The sequence below is a fragment of the Dioscorea cayenensis genome, chromosome 3 (genome assembly GCF_009730915.1).
Source record: "Dioscorea cayenensis subsp. rotundata cultivar TDr96_F1 chromosome 3, TDr96_F1_v2_PseudoChromosome.rev07_lg8_w22 25.fasta, whole genome shotgun sequence".
NCBI lineage: Eukaryota > Viridiplantae > Streptophyta > Magnoliopsida > Dioscoreales > Dioscoreaceae > Dioscorea > Dioscorea cayenensis.
This window is the reverse complement of record NC_052473.1, coordinates 175,158-194,046: the sequence shown is the minus strand read 5'-3', so window position 1 is coordinate 194,046 and position 18,889 is coordinate 175,158. Positions and strand designations below refer to the sequence as shown.

General features: G+C 38.7%; 4 protein-coding genes and 1 pseudogene across 7 annotated transcripts; 2 read left to right on the top strand and 3 right to left on the bottom strand.

Annotated features, from left to right (window-relative positions):
- Positions 1–262: 262 nt before the first annotated feature.
- On the bottom strand, positions 263–2,572 carry LOC120283587 (annotated as a pseudogene).
- A 2,389-nt stretch (positions 2,573–4,961) lies between these two features.
- LOC120283064 (serine/arginine repetitive matrix protein 1-like) lies at positions 4,962–8,247 on the bottom strand. Its single transcript, XM_039289882.1, is given in 5 exon segments — positions 4,962–6,005; positions 6,052–6,271; positions 6,872–7,487; positions 7,670–7,768; positions 7,770–8,247. Coding segments are annotated over 5 exon segments (1,938 nt in total). The 5' UTR covers positions 8,018–8,247; the 3' UTR covers positions 4,962–5,250.
- Positions 7,934–14,112, top strand: LOC120283025 (non-structural maintenance of chromosomes element 4 homolog A-like). Of its 4 annotated transcripts, XM_039289866.1 has the most exons (9): positions 7,934–8,054; positions 10,336–10,485; positions 10,660–11,032; positions 11,130–11,210; positions 11,879–12,116; positions 12,255–12,345; positions 12,958–13,174; positions 13,285–13,376; positions 13,688–14,112. In XM_039289866.1, exons 3-9 carry the CDS (start codon positions 10,888–10,890, stop codon positions 13,940–13,942), a joined length of 1,119 nt encoding a protein of 372 aa, XP_039145800.1. In that variant the 5' UTR covers positions 7,934–8,054; positions 10,336–10,485; positions 10,660–10,887; the 3' UTR covers positions 13,943–14,112. The 4 variants fall into 4 exon arrangements, with proteins under 4 accessions (XP_039145800.1, XP_039145809.1, XP_039145784.1 ...); XM_039289875.1 differs by lacking the exon at positions 10,336–10,485 and having other exon boundaries at positions 7,971–8,054; XM_039289850.1 differs by lacking the exon at positions 7,934–8,054 and having other exon boundaries at positions 10,246–10,485.
- On the bottom strand, positions 9,008–10,152 carry LOC120283048. Its single transcript, XM_039289881.1, has one exon. It carries the CDS (start codon positions 10,088–10,090, stop codon positions 9,140–9,142), a length of 951 nt encoding a protein of 316 aa, XP_039145815.1. The 5' UTR covers positions 10,091–10,152; the 3' UTR covers positions 9,008–9,139.
- A 934-nt stretch (positions 14,113–15,046) lies between the features above and the next one.
- LOC120283418 (protein NRT1/ PTR FAMILY 7.2-like) lies at positions 15,047–18,253 on the top strand. The gene is given in 7 exon segments (XM_039290103.1): positions 15,047–15,278; positions 15,732–15,776; positions 15,875–16,019; positions 16,110–16,327; positions 16,421–16,900; positions 16,903–16,985; positions 17,151–18,253. Coding segments are annotated over 6 exon segments (1,857 nt in total). The 5' UTR covers positions 15,047–15,278; positions 15,732–15,737; the 3' UTR covers positions 18,043–18,253.
- The last annotated feature ends 636 nt before the right edge of the window (positions 18,254–18,889 follow it).

Genomic DNA, 18,889 nt, shown 5'->3' with positions numbered 1-18,889 from the left:
TTATTTTTTTTTTAAATTATTCTTAATATTCTATTTAATTCTCTTATTGGGATTAAATTATAAGAAAAAAAATATGTAAATATAAATTAGAGATGATTTTGAAAAAACAAAAAAACTAATTTTTTATAAAGTTTTGTAAAATAATTAAATTTTTTGGTTCGTGAAATTCAGTTAACAATGACAGATAAAAATTAACAACGGGAAGGGGAAGTACTTGATCTCAACAAATACATAACAGTGAAAAGAAGAAGAAAAGAAAAAGTCAAGCAGAAAAAACCATAAAATAGCACAAATGTGACGAATTAATACAAGGAAATGGGCATTGTGATTATGACTGATACACAATAAGAAGAAAGTCACAGCCTTGTTTTTCATACATGCCAGTGCATTTGAATTCCTCACAAGAACCACACAAAACAAGATGACTACTAAATCTAAATTCACAGCTATAAGAAATCCACTGTTGGTTGTTCTACAAGGATTGAATGAATTTGGTAATAAGATCTGCCATCTGTTCATCATAAGCTGGTCCTTCCATCTGAAAATGGCTCACGCCGTCGAGCAGTTGGGTTTCAACTCGTCCTGCAGCTGACTTGAGCTTGTTCTGCAATTGTTTCACACTTGTGAAGCCATCTTTCGTGCCCATGACGAAGAGTTTTGGTTTCTGAGAGCGGAGAATGGCCTCGTGATGCCGCCTCGAAGAGGATTGAAGCAGTCCAGCCAAATGGGTATCCTAGACTCACATAACCCACAACTTGATCGATTTTTATCGACCGCTGAGCCAGCTATTGGTGCCCCTGCAAACATAAAAACCAAATGCATAATTGTTACTCCAAACCATTCATTAAATGAAACAATACCAATCAGTCATTGCTTGTTAACATTCTCATTGGCACTTTTATTTGCAAGAAGATTTTCATCTCTATAAACCTCAAAAACACTTGGCCACTGTATGTATATAACGAGCACATATTATGCAGAGAATAATGTTCATCTCAAGTTGTTAGAATGCTCTTGCAAATTGAGCTTTTTCGCAACCATGATACAAACATAAGTACTTCAAAGGTGCCATCAAGAATCATACGGAATGCAATTAATGTAATCTATGGAGAAAGAGAGTGAACAACAGAATCATGAATGTTCAAAACAAACATGTATAAACTGCGGACAGCTTGCTCTTGCTCACAGTTTATAGTGTGATAGGCCCTTTATCCATATGATTGCACAAGAATGAATGTCAAATTTGAACCAAAAAACAATCACTTAATGAAGTACCATGGAATACCAATGAGAACATGAATAAAGTTGTCAAAGAAATCTTGCTTCATGCATGTGAATTCAGATTTTAGTAAGAAACATGACAAATGCAAATGTTTCATTATCATATAAGAAATCTTAATTAATAGGAAAAACATTGACGCTCATTGACACATACCAAATTTTAAGTTTCAAAATCATAAGTGGCTTGCAAAAGAGCATTAAACTGGTTTATTGTAGAAAAGAATCCCAAAACAAAGTTGTACTATTAAACCATTTCAGAATTCTAAGGAAGCACTTTCAGAGTTGAGAGACATTAAAGAGCAGCTGTGCAATTCAATTCATAGAATCATCCCAAAAACATCCAAACAATTTGAACATTAAAGAAGTAAAACCACTTGAAGACTCTGCTCCATTAAGCAAGAAAACGCTCCATCATTTCCAACAAAACCATCCGAAGATCTCAGAGTTCCTCCACAACAACAAAAATACAAGATTTTTCTCTTCCAAAAAAATCAAACTAAGGACAAGTTCCAGTAGCGCACAAATAGTTCCCAAAACTCAAAACAGCATTCAAAATCACCAGCATACAACTATCAAAATCACCAAAAATCACCTGAAAGTAGAGGTACCTCAAAACAGCACCACTCCAAACTTCCAAAGAGCTCCAGTCCAATGACATCAAAATCCTAAATTTTCCCCAAATAATAACAAAAACTAGTTCCAATTCACAAGCAAGCATATGCTCATTTCACCAAAAATTATCCCAAGCTTCCATTTTTAGACACTTCCAAAGAACAACTCCAATCCGTGAACAAACACAAACACATCTCACCAAAATCAATAAAAATTTCATCAAAAAAAGAAGAAAAAAAAAAAACAACGAAATAAACAACAGAGATCTCAAAAACAAACCTGCAGATGATCCCACAAGAACAATCCCATCAGGCTTCAAATTCTCCACCACCCATTTGCAAACCCCAATCACATCCTGGATCTCCGAAGAGCCCGTTAAGGAAGCCCAGCCGGAAGACCTACCAGCTCCTCTCATATCAAAAAGTCAAGGCAGTGAACCCTCTCTGAGCGAGGCCCTTCAGCGATCCCCGGAGAAGGCCTTGGGAACCACCGAGCACGGTGTAGGGGTGGACGAGCACCACTGCGAGGTTGCTCTTGCCCTCGTTCCCGTTGCTGGAGGCCTTGAAGAGCCTCGCGCTGAGCTTGATTCCATCGCTGCTCTCGATGTTCACGAACTCCATTCGAAATCGCGAAGACGAAGAAGAGATTCAGAGAGGTTGGGAAGTAGCCAAAAATCCCTTTTTTATTTTATTTATTTATTTATATTTATTTGAAGAAAAACATTTAAAAATAATATTAAATAAATAAATATAAGAGAATTTTTTAGATAAAGAGAAGAGTGGGGTGTGAATAATAAATTAATAATATTAATAATAAATGATAAACGGTTGAGGAGATGGTGGGAATGTGGTTTATTGGAATAATTATTATATATGTATATATTGGGACTGATTTAAACTTTTTTAAATTTATTTATTTTTGAAAAAAAAATATATTATAAAGAACCACATGTGAAACTTCAAAAACAGTGCGAGAATTTTTTTAAATTTAATAAAAATTAATTTTTTTATTAAATCAAATAAAAAAAGAGTAAAAATGTGAGCCTTTTTGGCGGGAATAAGTTAAAAGTTGTTTTAATTATTTTTAAATGTCATAATGAAGATTTTATTTTGCAAAGAGACTATCTATTGTTATTTTAGAATTTTTTTTTATTTTATTTTTAAAATTTTATGGTGAAGTTTACCATCATATGTGATGATGATAGTTGGGTGGATTCTCTTCTTTATGCGGCAAAGAGTAAAAACCAACATAATAGACATTTTTATTTTTTGGGTTTTATAAAAATTTGTTTTAATAATAACTAACATAATTTATATATTCTTTTTATAGAAAAATAAAAATAATATCTTATCATGATTTTACACAAAAACAATTATTCATATTCATATCATCAAGAAAATAATCAATAAGTCAAGTTTTATTACACCTACAATGCATGTGATTTTAATTGAGTCTTGTCAATGGTTAATTACTCGTCTTGTCTGACAATAACATTTTGTGGGACATTATTTTTTTATGTCAATATCAAACTATCATTTATTACTTATTAGACAAGTCTTGCTAACATTTTAAATTGCATAAATTACACAAACAGATAAATAAGAGATTTTAGTGCATGAAATATTTATTTTAAGATATTCTACAACCTAATGTAATATACTTGATAAGTGTTGGTATTTATCATTTTGGTTTGATCTATGGTGCAATGGTCCGTCTTTGATTGAGAATTTTCTTAAAATATCTATTAAAAATTGTATTGTGCACAAGTCTGCTATGGTTAGTGATCTATGAAAGCATGTTAAATAAAAATTTTTTTTGCCGCTTAATGAGGATTTATGCAGGGTGTGAAATTACATTGCTACTAACTTCTATATTGACGAAGGGAAAATGGATTGTATATATGGAAGCATGATAAGAAAAGAACATTTAGCCTGGCCAGCACCTTCAAGTATTTGTTGCAAGATGATCAGAAGGTTCCTTGGGCTAAATTGGTATGGTCAGCTGATTCTGTTCCCAAGCATTCTTTTATATTTTGGCTTGTCTTGCATAATCGGTTAATGACTAGGGATAAGTTGCTAAAATGGGGTGCACTTGACTCTTCTATTTGCGTTTTATGCACTAAAAGGAGTGGAGGAAATATCCCACTTGTTTTTTTATCGTTAGTTTTCAAATTTTGTATGGATGAGGGTTTTATAAGCTCTTAATGTGAAGCGGAAGTACCTTAATTGGAGAAGGGAGATCAATTGGTTCCAAAGGAAGGCTATGGGCAAAACTTTATTAGCTAAGATGAGAAGAACAACTCAGCACCAAAAATTTAGAGAGGAGGATGTGTATAAACAGATCAAGGAAATTGTGTTTTTGAAGTACAGTGTTCAGCTTTCGAAATAGAATGATAGGGTTTTATATAACAGGTGGGTGTAAATGAGTTTCATCTTATGGTAGTTAGGTTTATTTCTGTATTATTCTCATTGTCTCCAGTCTTGTGTGTTGTAAGAAAAGTTATGCTTGTTCTATTAGTTCAAGCAATTGTGGACCCAATTCTAAATGTTAGAGATATGGACCGGTGACGTTGGTTTGTAATTTTTGTTTGTTTTGAGATGTTTTGTGCTTAATAAAGTTTTTTTTTTTGGCTTGTAAAAAAAAAAACGTTGGTATTTGTCAAGGATAATTATTTTCTATTTTAATTGTACAAAGTGAACATAAAATTATTTAAAAACTTTAAAATATAATTAATTATGCTGCCGATAGAAAACCCAAACACGCAAAACAAAAGAAGAGGTCACAATTCCATAAAAAGCATATAAAGACATTAGGAAAAAAAAAGTTTATAGAATATAAAAAATAATTAATAATCAAACAAAAGGTTCTTTGTTTCATTGTTTAAGGCTTTAAGCCTTCTTTTAATTAGATTTCCGGTATGTTCCCAAAAATCACCAATAAAACAAGCCTAACCTCACTTTTGTGTGTTTTCGATGCAATGACTCATCACTACTGACAATGACTTGTTAACAAAGTTCAAATCTCTCCACTTTCTATTTATAAAACAAACAAACAAATTAACCCCCAAATAATCATAATAATAATAATAATAATAATGAAAATTTTAAAGTGCGCAGAAGCTCCATCCTTTGAAATAAGCTAACTATTTTGGTTCCTAGTGTGCGACAAACCTACCAAACACCACTGACTTGACTCCTGACTTCTGTTTTAAGAAACCCGTTAACCCGTCAACCCGTTAAGCCAAAATAAAAAACAAATAAAAATAAAAATTACAAGGTTTTTTTTTTTTTTGGTTACAACTAAGCCCTAGCAAAGGTACACGATTTACAGAGAATGCCACTCACACTCATCGTATCATCATCGCCTCCCTCTCTTCCTCGCCGGCGGCGTCGGCTTTGATCCCTCTGCCTCCTCCCTAGCCCGCTTCGACGGTGGCGCAGCCCCGCGTTTCGGTGGCCTTCCAACACTCCTCTTCGTCGGAGCACTCGGTTCCGGCGTCTGCTTTGTGGTAGCGCCCGACTTGGAGCTTCGCTCCTTGCGAGATTCCCCTTTTCCGGACTTCTTCTGATCTGTTGCTTTTCCACCGCTGCTGGAGGCGGCGCCGGAGCTCTTCAGAGATTCTAGAAGTGTACCATTCGATGGGGAACTTCTCTTCATACGGTTCAAGAAGCTAGTGGCGCTCCGCTTCTTGCTCAGGGACGCGGACGAGCCATCATTCGGCGTGTTCTTCTTCTCTACTTTGGGAGTGGAATCGGCCTCCGCCGTCTCCGCCACCTGGGCATTGAGATTTGAGGCGGGATCGGGATTAGAGTTTTTGGGAAGAGCTCGCATCTTGTTGGTCCTGAAGCCACTAGAGGGAGGAAACGAAGATCGTTCCTTGGTCTTCTTCTTGTGGATCGGATCCTCAACATCTCGCTCCTTTCGATCCGGCTCTGGTTTCTCCTCCTTCCGTTCCGGATCCGCTTTCTTAGCTGAGATGGAGCTCCGTTTACGGCATGTGATCAACGGGGCAGCGGATGTGGATTTCTCTAGCAAAGAGCGAGGAAGATCCGGATCCTCTTTAAGCTTCGCCGGCTGGGGAGGTGGCGCCGTCGCCGCAGGCGGGGGTTGAACTCAGTGGTGGCGGCGGCGGTGGTGTTTGGGCTGGCTTCTGTTTGCCAGCAGCCGTCATCTCCTTTGAGATCAGGTCGCGGAGATGAACGGCTGCGATTGCCTCGTCGGAGCTTTTTGCAAAGAAAACAATGGCGTTGTTGCAGAGAAGCAGGAGGTCGCGGAAGAACTCCGAGCTCGTGTACGCACTTCCAGACCGCTCGATCCTCCTCGTAACCATCTCCAAATCCACGTGGCGCCTGATCAAGCTCTTGTATTTCGCGGTTTTCTGAAAAAAAAAAATAAAGGAAATTAAAAAGGCACGTAAAATTACGGACCCTTGGCGCGCGCATGTTCCAACGTCAGCGCGGTGGATTGCAAACAACGCAGAGCTTGCTACGTGTGTTTTCAGGTGGAAGTTTGTTCTGCTGTACCGCAAGAACAAGTTAATAATTAACTAAAAAACCATAAAATATAAATAATTTGAATTTCCACGTGGCAACATGTTATTAGACAACAAACACGAAGCTTGCATCCGCCATGGGGGCACAGCTACTCGCCAAATGATCGAATTCCCTTTTCCCTTTTCCCGTTTCCCGTCTCAAAGATTCCCCTCCGGTTAGATTGGAATCCAGGAAATGCCACGTTTTCCGTGAAGATTAGTGCGGAACGAATCCAACGGCTGTGAGATTCCCGTGAGATGTGCTCATTTGGTTTTTCTTATCCGAAAACCGTCAATTAGAGTTCTCCCTCAACTCGCGGCCGGCTTCGACCGCAAGTCGTGAGATCTTGATTCAATTTATCGATATATTTCGCATTTATCGCGTAACTATGGTTCAGTACGTACTACGGGGTTCACGAGAAAAACACGCGAGAACTCGGGAGTTACCTGGCTATCCATTCGCCGCGCAAAGACGGAGCCCGGGTTGCTTGATCGGATGATCTCCAGGAACGAAACCAACGGCTGTGATGCCGTGAAGGGCACGCTGGCAGCATGAGGGGTAACCACGTCGGTCTCCGGCTCGTCAGCGGCGCCGCTGCTCACCGACGGCCCCTTCCTCCGCCTTCTCATACGCCGCCGCCTTGTCAAGCTGGCCGAGCTCTGCACCTCGCTGCTCTCCTTCTCCCCATCCCCATCCCTCTCCCTCTCCTCCGTTTCACCGCCCTTCGACTCAGCCGCTGACTCGCGCGGATCGGCCGGGTCGGGATCACCCGCGGCGGAGCTCCGATCATCGGATCGCTCTCCGGCAACCGGATCCGTTTTCCTCTTACCATCTCCGGCAGTATCCTTGGCGTTCTTGGCGTCTTCACCGGGTTTCCTCCCGTCCTCCTTGGGATCCGTCGAGTTAGATTCCTTGCATGATCGGCCGGAGATCCGGTCCCCCGCAAGCGTCTCCGGTGTAGATCCAGCCGATCCCTTCCTCCCCTCCCCCGATTTCAGATCCGCTTCTCCGGCAATCCTCTCGCGTTCGCCTTTCAGCCTTTCCACCTTTATTTGCAAATTCCTAAAAAATAAAAAATAATTTAATTTTCAATTTTTTTTGTTTAAATAATATTATTATTTTATTCCAAGATCTTATACAATGAAAACTTCACAACCATTAGATCCTCATCACACGGCTACAAAAACAAATACAAAAATAAAAAATAAAAATAAAGACAATAATATATCTATGTAAATAAATACCTGATCGAAAGGTCCGATCGCTCAACCTCCCGGCGGAGTTCAGCGACCCTGAGTTTTCGTAGCTCATCGAGCCAGGGGGATATCAGGCAACGGCTCATCATCCGGCTCACCATCGGCGATGGCGACGGCGGTGGTGGAGAACCGGTTCTGGAGGAGATGGAAACGCTGGCTGCAGCGGAGAGGGGTGAGAAGATGAGCAGAGGAGGTAGGGATTCGAGACTGCACCTCCATGGCGACGGAGTCCCAACGACGGGTGCCGTGGCGGCTAACAGCCGAGGCGAGAAGAAGCTCCTCCCAGGTTCCCCAGATCTCTCCCTCCCCTTCATCCGGATCCCCCGATCTCGCCATCGACGCCGCCGCTCATCTCCTCGCCATCGCCATCGAGGTCTCGTTTGTCTCTCTATCTCTTCTCCATCTCTAGGGTTTGTTTTCGTGTCTTTATTATTATTATTATTATTATTATTATTATTATCAATCGCTTCCTTTTTCTTTATATTGCTTCATTTATCTTAGCTTTGAATCTCTTATGTGTTGGGTCTCTGGTTTATATGGGCTTGAGAATTGGCACGCAAGGGACTTGTTTTTACCATCATACCCCTCTTGTTTTCTCGATTTTTGACACGATAGATAGTAGGCCAGAGGATTTTGAATGGGTGCGGTGTTCCTAGGGAGTGGTTTCTTTAACGTGGGCTGCTTACGTGGTTGTGTTGTTCGGAGAGATGGCTTTTGGTTTTCGGGGATGAAGGTTTAGGTTAAGGTGGTGTCGAGGGTTAAGTGTAACGATGGGGTTTGGATGGAATTACTAGATTATGCTGGTTGGGCTTCCCTTTTTTTCGTCGGTGAAAGGCATCGAATGGGCTCATTTGATTGGTTCTCAAGGAGTGATCTGAACCGTCCGTTGTTTTTGATAAGGCTCTTTGACGTGGAGAACAGCTAGAGTTCTCCTCGACAAGTCTTGGTGTGACACGTGGAATTACTAAATAAAATAGAATTTTTTTAATACACTTGATAGTTGATAATAATAATAATAATAATAATAATAATATGGGAAATTTACTTGTTTGTCTTAATTTTTTAAGATTATATTTATATTTTGAAATTTCTCATGTGTTGTGGTAATAACATTCTATTGGAGTTTAGCAGCCCCTTGAATTTGATTCTCTAATTACATCAGTCTTATTACACCATATTTATATTTATATTAGTTTCTAAAGTGCGTGCGAGAATAAAGATTAATAATAATAACCATTTTGGAATCATTGACTTAGACCTTACCTATACCATATTATCACCATTAAAAAATAAAAAAATAAATAAATAATAAATTTTTAATTATCTAGAAACACACTACTATTAATATTATTACCACCATCCAATCTAATATAACGCATACATAATAATACATTCCTGACAAACAAACATATATATATATATTATTTATTAGAGTAATTATTAATACAAAGCTTGAGACTATTTCTTCAAAGCCTTGGCCAGCTCTTGAGTGAGCTCCTCCGGAGAAGGCATTGGGGGCGCGCCACGTGTCTCCCTCTTGGCCACGTCAGCAACACACATCTCCCTCTTGGCCACGTCAGCAACGCCCACCTCTTTCCTGATCTCCTCCAGGGCATTCGACATCGCCCCGTTCTCCGCCCGCAAAGCCTCTAGCTGACGCCGAATCAGCGAACACGTCTGAGCCACGTCACCACTCCCTTTGGCCACGTCATCCGGCTCCTCAGCCTTCGTCTTCTTCACCTTCGTATCGGTCGCCACGTGTTCGATGGAGATCTTGCTCATCACGAGCAGGGGGATCCGGGCGAAGGGGATCCCTGCCGTCCGATCCCTATCGCTGAACGCGGTCTGGAGCTCCGCCGGTAATTTTAACCCCCATCGAAACCTCACCGCTGCGCTACCGCGCAGCGGCATCATGCTGCTTGCGGCCACCTCAGTCCCGGAGATCATGCCCAGCATCCCCTTCCTCGGAGTACCATCGTGATCGGAATCATCGGCTTTATCAACGGTGGATTTGATCGGCCGTGATATGGTCGTTGAATCGATGCATTTTTTGAGGGAGAAGTCGCCGAGACGGGGTTTGAAGAGGATGGAGAAAGAAGGGAGGGAGCTGGAGCTAGAGCGGGAGAGAAGGTTGAATTCGGCGGTGATTGTCATGGGGGCAGCGGTGGGGGATCCTCGGGCGCCGACGCCAGTGCGGAGAGAGAGAGTGAAGGGGTTCGACGGATCATTGGGACGATAAGAAGCGCGGAGAGATGGACCGGAATCAAAGGCGGTAGCGAGGTCAAGCCGGAGCTCACGAGTATCGCCAGCAGAGAAACCAGAGAGGAAAGGCAGGCCGAAGATGCTGATCGGGATCTTAGCACGCACCAAGGGCTTCTGATCCTCTCGAAACTTGAGAGACGCCTTCATGGCTGATGGATCGAGACTCCAATCTCTCAATCAAACCCTAGATCGCCATGGATGACAATGAGTAGAAGAAAAGCAAAGGCTAGGGTTTTGAAATTGGGAATTAGGGGCGCGGGATTTGGGGGAATGGGAGATTTCCACTGGGAGGGAGCCCAATAGCCGTCAATGTTCCTTATAATTACAACAATACCACCCTTGTTTCATTACTTTGTTTCTATATCTCTCAAGGGACAGTTTTGTCTTTACAGCTGCTGTATAATGATCCGCGCGACTAAACTATACCCATCGAATATTCATGAATTCGCATACGTGGCAAAGAATCAGCCGTTCATTCAAACAACCAATGATGGATGGAATCGATGGATAGCTGGCAAAGCATTATCTAAACCTCTGTCCGGGTATAGTAGCATCTCACTCGAGTTTCATATGTTGTTCGTAAAACAGCAAACACGATAGGTATCCAATAGAATTCTGCCACGTTTTTCCTCCCTCGATGTTGGCTTGGTTTCATCGTCCTCGCGGGTTTCTCGGTTTCTAATTTATATGTTTTTTTTTTCACGAAATTATTTCAGGGAAGAAGATCGCGCGGGAAATCAAAAATCCTCTAAAAATTCGAACTTTTTTATCCCCAAATCACTGAGCTTTCAAAATCTCTACATCTCTCCCTCCTCCTCGCTCTCAATCCGCTGGTCTGGGATCTAGGATTAGGGTTAGGGTTTGTGAATTGCTCGAAATTCTAGGTTTTTCTCTTCGATTTCACCGAGAATTGCCGGAGTTAGAGTTTTATTGGCTGTGGAGGGATGGTGAGGGCAGTGAAGAGGGAAAGGGAGAACCGAGAGGAGGAAGCGGAGGTTGTGGAAGGAGAGGCGAGGGAGAACCGGCATGGGACGACGGAGAGGCGGGCTTTGAGATCGAGGTACCTTGCTGTGAAGAACCTGATCAGTGGTATGGACTTGGTCCCATCTTCTGATTTTTGTGTCGTTATTGAGAATTTTCATGCTCATTTGGTTTTATGTTGGAATTTTTTTGTTTGTTTTTGCAGATGAACGGGATGGGATTAGTAGCGAGGATTCTGAGAAGTTTCGGACCATCATCTCCGAAGTTGAGAGCTTGCATCAGCTTGGTAAAAAGTTTCTCTCTCATATTTATTTGTGTGTATCTTATATTGTGAGCAATATAACTTGTTGGTTGATTTCATGTTCTTCGTGTTGCTAATTGTAGTGAAATATTACTAGTTTAAAACATTATTAGTCTTTAAATTTAAAACTAGTAATGTACATGATAAAGTCCTCTGTTGCGTAATTTTTTTGTTGAAATTTTATAACATTTGTTTTGTTTGTCTGCTAGTTTCACTTTTTTTATCATGTTTTTCTTGTGGTTGGCATTGTTCAGTGCTTCATTGTAGACATCATGTGGAAGTTGCTCTTGGTGTGTGTGTGTGTGTTCAATTATTGGTGATTTTTATTTATCTGGTATGATTGGTTGAAGCAGTTTGAGTTGTCTTCATCTCTTTCAACGTAGACTTAGTTTGGTATTGCTTTTCTATTATAGTCTCTCTGAATATATCTTTTCTCCTCAATGATTGTTTAGTGATGATTATTGTCTCAATATGTTCAAATATTTCCTATGCATATAACATGCAGGAATCCTATAATTTGAGCCTTGTTTAGCTATCTTCATTTTTGATACTTTGCCTGATCATTTGTATGAGTTGTTTTTTGTGATTCAATACTTGCTAGTCTTCCAGAGCTGGAATTTTTTCTTTGTATGATCCATATGTTATGTTTTCAGTCCAGAAGCCTAGGGAACAAGTGGCTGATGCAGAGGCCCTATTGGACATTGCAAACACTTTGGTGACATCAGTGAAGTCCCAAATTAATGATGGACTGACCCCATCGAATTTTGTAACTGCTTTATTGAGAAATTATGGACAACATGGTGGGGATGCAAGCCTTAACACAATTTCGTGGGCTGATGTTGGCCTTTCAATTTCTGATGTTCTCAGAATGGCCCCTGGATGCTGTACAATGTACAAATTTCTCTATCCAACCATGCCTTTCTGTGAATCTCTTATAATTCTGTTGCTTCTTTGTTTGTCCCTGGTTTTGATGAACAAAGATAGTTTTGTGAAACGGCCTTTAATGGTCATTATTTTCTTATTATATAGGATTGGTCCAATGGACACTGAGATGAAGCTTAGAAAGGTTTCTGTTCACAGAAAGAAGACAAAACCAACTGAAAGTGCACGTCCTGAAGAGGTATCACATTGTATTTATTTTCCTCTATTTTCACTCTGCAATATTTATATTGAAAATAGAAGTATCTATAGCCATAGCATTGGGTCGAAAATGGTGGCCACAATTTTATTATGGATGTCCTTTTTCAACAAGTTGTATTTACACCTTTTTGTGTGAGTGAAATCTAGATAAATAATGCAGCCAAAAAAAAACAGCAAGTGATTGTTCTTTTGCTTCTGCTCTTCATAGAGTGCGAGGATATCATTAGTTTTCATCTGGTTATATTGCCAGCTCCATGCTGTAGTTTACAGCAACTATTTCTTTATTAAGATGTTCTAGACCTTGTGTACTGCGGCTTGTGCTTTTGAACCAAATGCAGCATAGAGGCTTTGCTTCAAATCTAATGTGTTCTTCTGGCATTTGATAAAAGTTCAAATTCCAAGTTTTGTGTCTTTCTGTAACTATTATCACATTAGTTTCCTGTGCATAAAATGTCTTGGTATAATATCATTGAAATGCAGCAATTTTTATGATCTAGTTGTTACGCAGGACCCTTTGTTCAAGGATGCTTAGATAGAAGCATGTTATTTTAGATTGTAGTTTAGCTCTCACTTGTCCTTTGGTTTTGGGCAGCTGGACAGTTCTGAGATGGAGGGGAAAACTGATACCGATAAGAACATGTCAACCATGTTTAATATCTTGAGAAAGAATAAGATAGCAAGACTCGAGAACCTGGTGCTGAATAGATATTCTTTTGCTCAAACTGTGGAGAACTTCTTTGCACTCTCATTTCTTGTGAAAGATGGGAGAGCTCAAATTTCTGTGAACAACCAAGGGCATCATTTAGTATGTAAGTTTTCTTGGTTTTGAAAGTTTGGTTTCTACATATGTGTGTGAATGTGTTATATCCAGTTTCTTTTTTAAGTTGATATTTAATACAGCTGTATATTTGTTTGTCAGCACCAAAGAATGCTCCTGCTGCTACTGCAGTGACATCAGGGGACGTCTCTTATCACCACTTTGTTTTAAGATTTGATTTCAAAGATTGGAAGGTATGCATGCTTTTCAGAAACTCCATCTTCTTTCCCTTGTATTCTGTGTGGATCTTGAATGAATTATTGCTTCTGGGGGATTACACTTAGTTAGCAAATCATGGCATGACAATTTTAAGTAAAACCTAAGAAAGGAAGACTCTTTTAAGAATCTTGCTACAAGCATTGAATGTATAACATCTATAAGATGAATGTTGTCATGAATGCCCTTCTCATGGAAAACAATTGATTCTAGACAGATAGAAGAAAAGCTCAGGAACTGAAAACAACTTTTAAGTTCACTTTTTCTTTTCTTTTATGTCTGTCTGCAGATGATGGTGTCCAATGTTGCATCAGGGGAGGAGTTGATGCCTCACAGGATAAATCCAGGTGTGCCAGTGCCAGCACCATCACAAACTGAAGAGCCATTTCTTGATGAGCCACAGTCATCAGCACCACCCACAACACCAATTAGAAAACTGACCCGAAACCGTGGTTTGGTGATACAAGAGCAATCAGTAGTTGATGATACACCCGACAAAGGGTCAGCACGGGTAACCCGTAGACGCCTCTGCGTCGGCCGTTGATTGAATTTTCATCCATATTAGTTGGTAGATTTTTTCCCCAGGTGTACATACTCATTTTGTGGTGTAGAATCCTTTAAAAGTTTATTTATGTACGCTAAGTAGGTCCTGTCTTTTTTAAATATTATTGCAATTGTGATTGCCAACAAACTTTCACAAGATTATTGTGACCATTTGTCTTCCATGTCTTAGAAGTGTGGTTCATAGATAAGCAAGTTCCCAATTGCTTACTAATTATTGTCATGTGTGAATCTGTGATGTGATACAGCTATTTCTGTTGACTTTTTTCTTTTTTTTTGTGCCTTTAATTTAAAGTACTTGAGAAATTGATATGTCTTTGTCTCATCTCAATGGATTCCTGATTTTTATTAGTTGGTCCCTAAACTGGGACATTTCAGGTGGGTTTTGCCCAATTGTTGCCTATATTAGTTGTATGAAATTTGACATTCAACTGAAATATATGTACCTGAATTAAATTATTCTATTGTTGTTTTTCTGATACTTTCACACATTTCAAGGCACAATTTTGGGATCCAAAATGCCAGCTATTCCATTGGAACCACCAAAATTTCCCCCCTAAAATCACCATTTAAAAATTCACTAATTGAGTAATTTCATCCCCTTAAAAGTTTCAAAATCACACATACTGACATACACACACATACAAACAAATGAACACTAATTTCCTAACCATCATAAATTTGAAATAAATACAAAAGGACAAAATTTACAATATAATAATAACAAATTAATTAGAAAGAGATAGACATAAAAAGATTTGGTCAAACCTCTCATTAATCCCGGGAACTCACATCTTAAAAGTTAGTTAAGGTTCCAACTTGCAAGCCCTCACATCAAGCCACGTATACACCTCTCTCTCCCCTCCTTCTTCTTCTCCATCTCTCTTTGAACCATCACCAAAACTCTCATCAATCTCCTGTGACTCTTCTCTCTCTCCTTTCTTCATCTCCCTTTCACTCCAACGCCATTCACAATAAATACACAACCAAGCAAACAACAAAGCACTAGCACTGTAAATTTTCATTCATATTCACAAACATATTTGTGAGAGTTTTTTTATTTTTTTATTTTATTTAAGTACTTGGTTCTCATTCCCAAAGTTGAACGTGGTACTTGAGTTTCTTAGCGTGTTTAGCTTCAATTCATCGTTGTAGAATTCATCCTTAAATGACTATAAGATCAAGGGTGCTGTATTCTTATCCACTCATCTTCTTCATTGCTCCCAATTCGGCTTTTGAAGCCATTTCAGTTCATTCTCATCTTACTTCACTCTCTTCTCCATCACCAGAGTCTGCCAGTGATCCTACAACCTAATAAGGTTTTATTCCTAATCTTATCTTAAATTTTTCCATTTTTTTTTTTTTATACTTTATGTTTACATGATGCCAACCTTTAATTTTTTTTTGTTTATAACTTTCTTTTTCTTTAGCTTTGTTTTTTTATTTTTCAGCTTTTTTTGTATTTGGTTATTATGCTAGTTTTTTTAGGTGTTTTGATGCTTTATTTTTTTGGTATAGTACTTGATTTTCTTGTTTAGTTAGATGTTTCTTTCATATAGATATACAAAAGTAAGAAAGATTTCTTATTTGGTTTGATGTTGACATGTCTTTCCTTATGATTTGAGATTAATGCCTGATTTTGACCAATTAATGAGTGATTCTTACAATTCTTGCAAGAAAATGTTCTTTTAGAAATTATTTAAGTTAATTGGTCTTGATAGTAATCTATATATCTCTTTTCCATTCTGATCAAAGTTTCTGTTTTTCTTCAGATATTAATGGCTGACTCAGAGCTGATCAAGGAAGTTGCATTGGTGGTATGTTCAATTCATTTTATTAGCATAAACACGCGAACAAACAAACAAACAAACAAACACATCGATTTCTTATTTCATCTTGTTGTTCATCAATACAGGTTAAAGAAGAGAGTGCTATTAATGATGCAATTGAAGAAAAAAAGCTCATTTCTCCAATCACAGAAGATGGTTCTATGGATAGAAAGGGAAACCCTGCAATCAAGAAAAAAACCGGCCAGTGGAAATCGGCAATTATCTTATTAGGTACATACATATACATATATATATATATATATGTATATCTCAACTCTGTTTTTTTACTTTTAATTAAATTATCGGATCATATAAATGCAGTGAACTACGGGCTATCGACCCTCGCTTTCTTCGGTGTCGGAGTGAACCTTGTTTTGTTCTTGACAAGAGTTATGCAGCAAGAAAATGCAGAGGCAGCAAACAGTGTTAGCAAATGGACAGGCACAGTTTACATTCTATCACTCTTTGGTGCATTCCTCAGTGATTCCTACTGGGGTAGATACTTCACTTGTGCCATCTTTCAGCTCATCTTTGTCATGGTATGTATGTATATATTTATCATCTTCAAAATTGAACTCTTCGACGGGGAAATTAATCATCAATTTAATTAATGTTTTCGTTGTTTGAAACAGGGACTTACTCTTCTATCACTATCATCTTGGTTTTTACTAGTGAAGCCATTAGGATGTGGTTATGCATTGAAACAATGTAATCCTCCATCGACTATAGGAACAATCTTGTTCTATCTATCAACATATATGATAGCATTTGGAAATGGAGGATATCAACCATCAATTGCAACATTTGGATCAGACCAATTTGATGAAATGGATCCAAAGGAAAGCCATTCAAAGGTGGCATTCTTCAGTTACTTTTACTTAGCTCTCAATGCAGGATCACTCTTCTCCAACACTATCCTGGTTTACTATGAAGATTCAGGGAAATGGGTCATGGGCTTTTGGGTTTCAACTGCTGCTGCTGCTCTTGCATTGATTCTATTCCTTGTCGGAAGTCCCGGTTATCGGTATTTCAAACCGTCTGGCAATCCCTTGACTCGTATCGCTCAAGTCTTTGTCGCCGCTATTCATAAGTTCCATGTCAAGGTCCCCTTCTGATCCCAAAGTTGTTGTATGAAGTTCACGGCAGAGTGTCTGCCATTGCCGGCACTAGGAAGATCCTTCACAGCAATGATTTCAGGCAATTCCTTCAATCATTCACAAAACACAAAATCTAATTCTATTCTTTTAGTGTTTGAAAATTTCAATTGCTTCATTCCTATCAAGCCTTTTGTTTTTTATTCATGTACGTTTAGATTAAATTACAAATTTTCTCCATTGACACTTGATCATTATATATGATTAGATTTCTCGACAAGGCTGCAACGATGACCGAAGAAGAAGAAGATAGGAATAAGGATCAATCATGGAGATTATGCACAGTGACACAAGTCGAAGAAGTGAAGTGTGTGCTGAAGATGATGCCGATATGGTTATGCACTATCATCTACTCAGTAGTGTTCACTCAAATGGCTTCACTCTTTGTCGAACAAGGCGCTGCCATGAACACAAACATCAAAGGTTTTCACATCCCCGCGGCGAGCATGTCCGTCTTTGACATCATCAGTGTCCTCAGCTTCATCACAATCTACCGACATTTCCTCATCCCGTTATCCGGGAAGTTTTCCAAGAACCCTGAAGGACTCACTGAGCTTCAACGCATGGGTGTCGGTCTAGTGATCGGAATGCTAGCAATGGTGTCCGCCGGCATTGTAGAGCTTCAAAGGTTGAAGATGGTAAGCAAGAACTCAGTTAATGAACCGAGCTCAATGAGTATCTTATGGCAAATACCTCAATATGCACTTATCGGTGCGTCGGAAGTGTTTATGTACGTCGGGCAGCTGGAGTTCTTCAACGGGCAGGCGCCGGACGGCGTGAAGAGCTTCGGAAGCTCACTTTGCATGGCTTCTATATCTCTTGGAAATTATGTGAGCATTATGCTGGTTACCATAGTTATGACTGTTACTACTAAAGATGATAAAAGGCCCGGGTGGATCCCCGGAAACTTGAATTCCGGCCATCTTGATAGGTTCTTCTTTCTCCTTGCTGCTTTGACATCATTGGACTTCTTGATTTTCTTGGTTTGTGCTAAGTGGTATAAAGGTATCAAGCTTGATGATGGTTATGGAGAAGAAGAAGAAGAAGAAGAAGAGGAAGAAGAGGAGGAGGAGGAGGAGGAGAAGGGTAATAAGGTTTAATGTGGTGTTAATGTTGGTGTTTTTGTTTAGTGTTTTTCATGTTCTTAGTTATGTAGATGCATAATAGTGTTTGGTCTTTGTAGTTTGTTGTTGTTGTTGTTTTTTTTTCTTTTCTTTTTTTCTTTTTTGGTTTAAGGAGTTTGTTGTTGCTGTTGCTGCTTTTGTGCTAAGTGTAGCTCAATGGGTGGAATAAAATTTGGATTTATATTTATTTTTGGGTGTTTGCTTTTTATTTACTTATTTATTTTGCTATTTTTCTTCATGTCTACAATTTTTATTAATTCAATCCTTCCTATATTACCAATTGGAATGGATGATTGTTTCCTCGGTATCACTAGTATTTTTTCTTTGATTTTTTTTTTTACTTCATTACTAATAAATTTCATGATTGATTGTTTGCTCTATTTTTTTTAATAAAATTAATGTAAATTTATTGCATTGCGAAAAAAGAAAAAAACATAAATGAATTTATATGATTTACAATGCACTATATATATCACCATCGTTATATAATTTATTATATATTATATTTTTTTTTAATAAAGTGGATAAATTACATGTATAAAAAATTTTATTATATTTTAACTATCTATTAAAAAAATTAAATTTTTCACTTTATGATAGTCAAATATTTTATTATTCATCTATTGTGGGGGTGATAAACATTTATTCTGCTTATTATGAAATAAAAATATTTTTTTTTCCAACTCACCACTCACCACTCTGTTGTTGTTTCTTATTCCACCCCAAAATCATTTCTTTTATTTTCTCTAGATCATTTATTCATGAAAATAAAAATAAATAGAAGTTAATTTTAAAAGCCGGAGAAGAGAGAAGTTATGGCCAA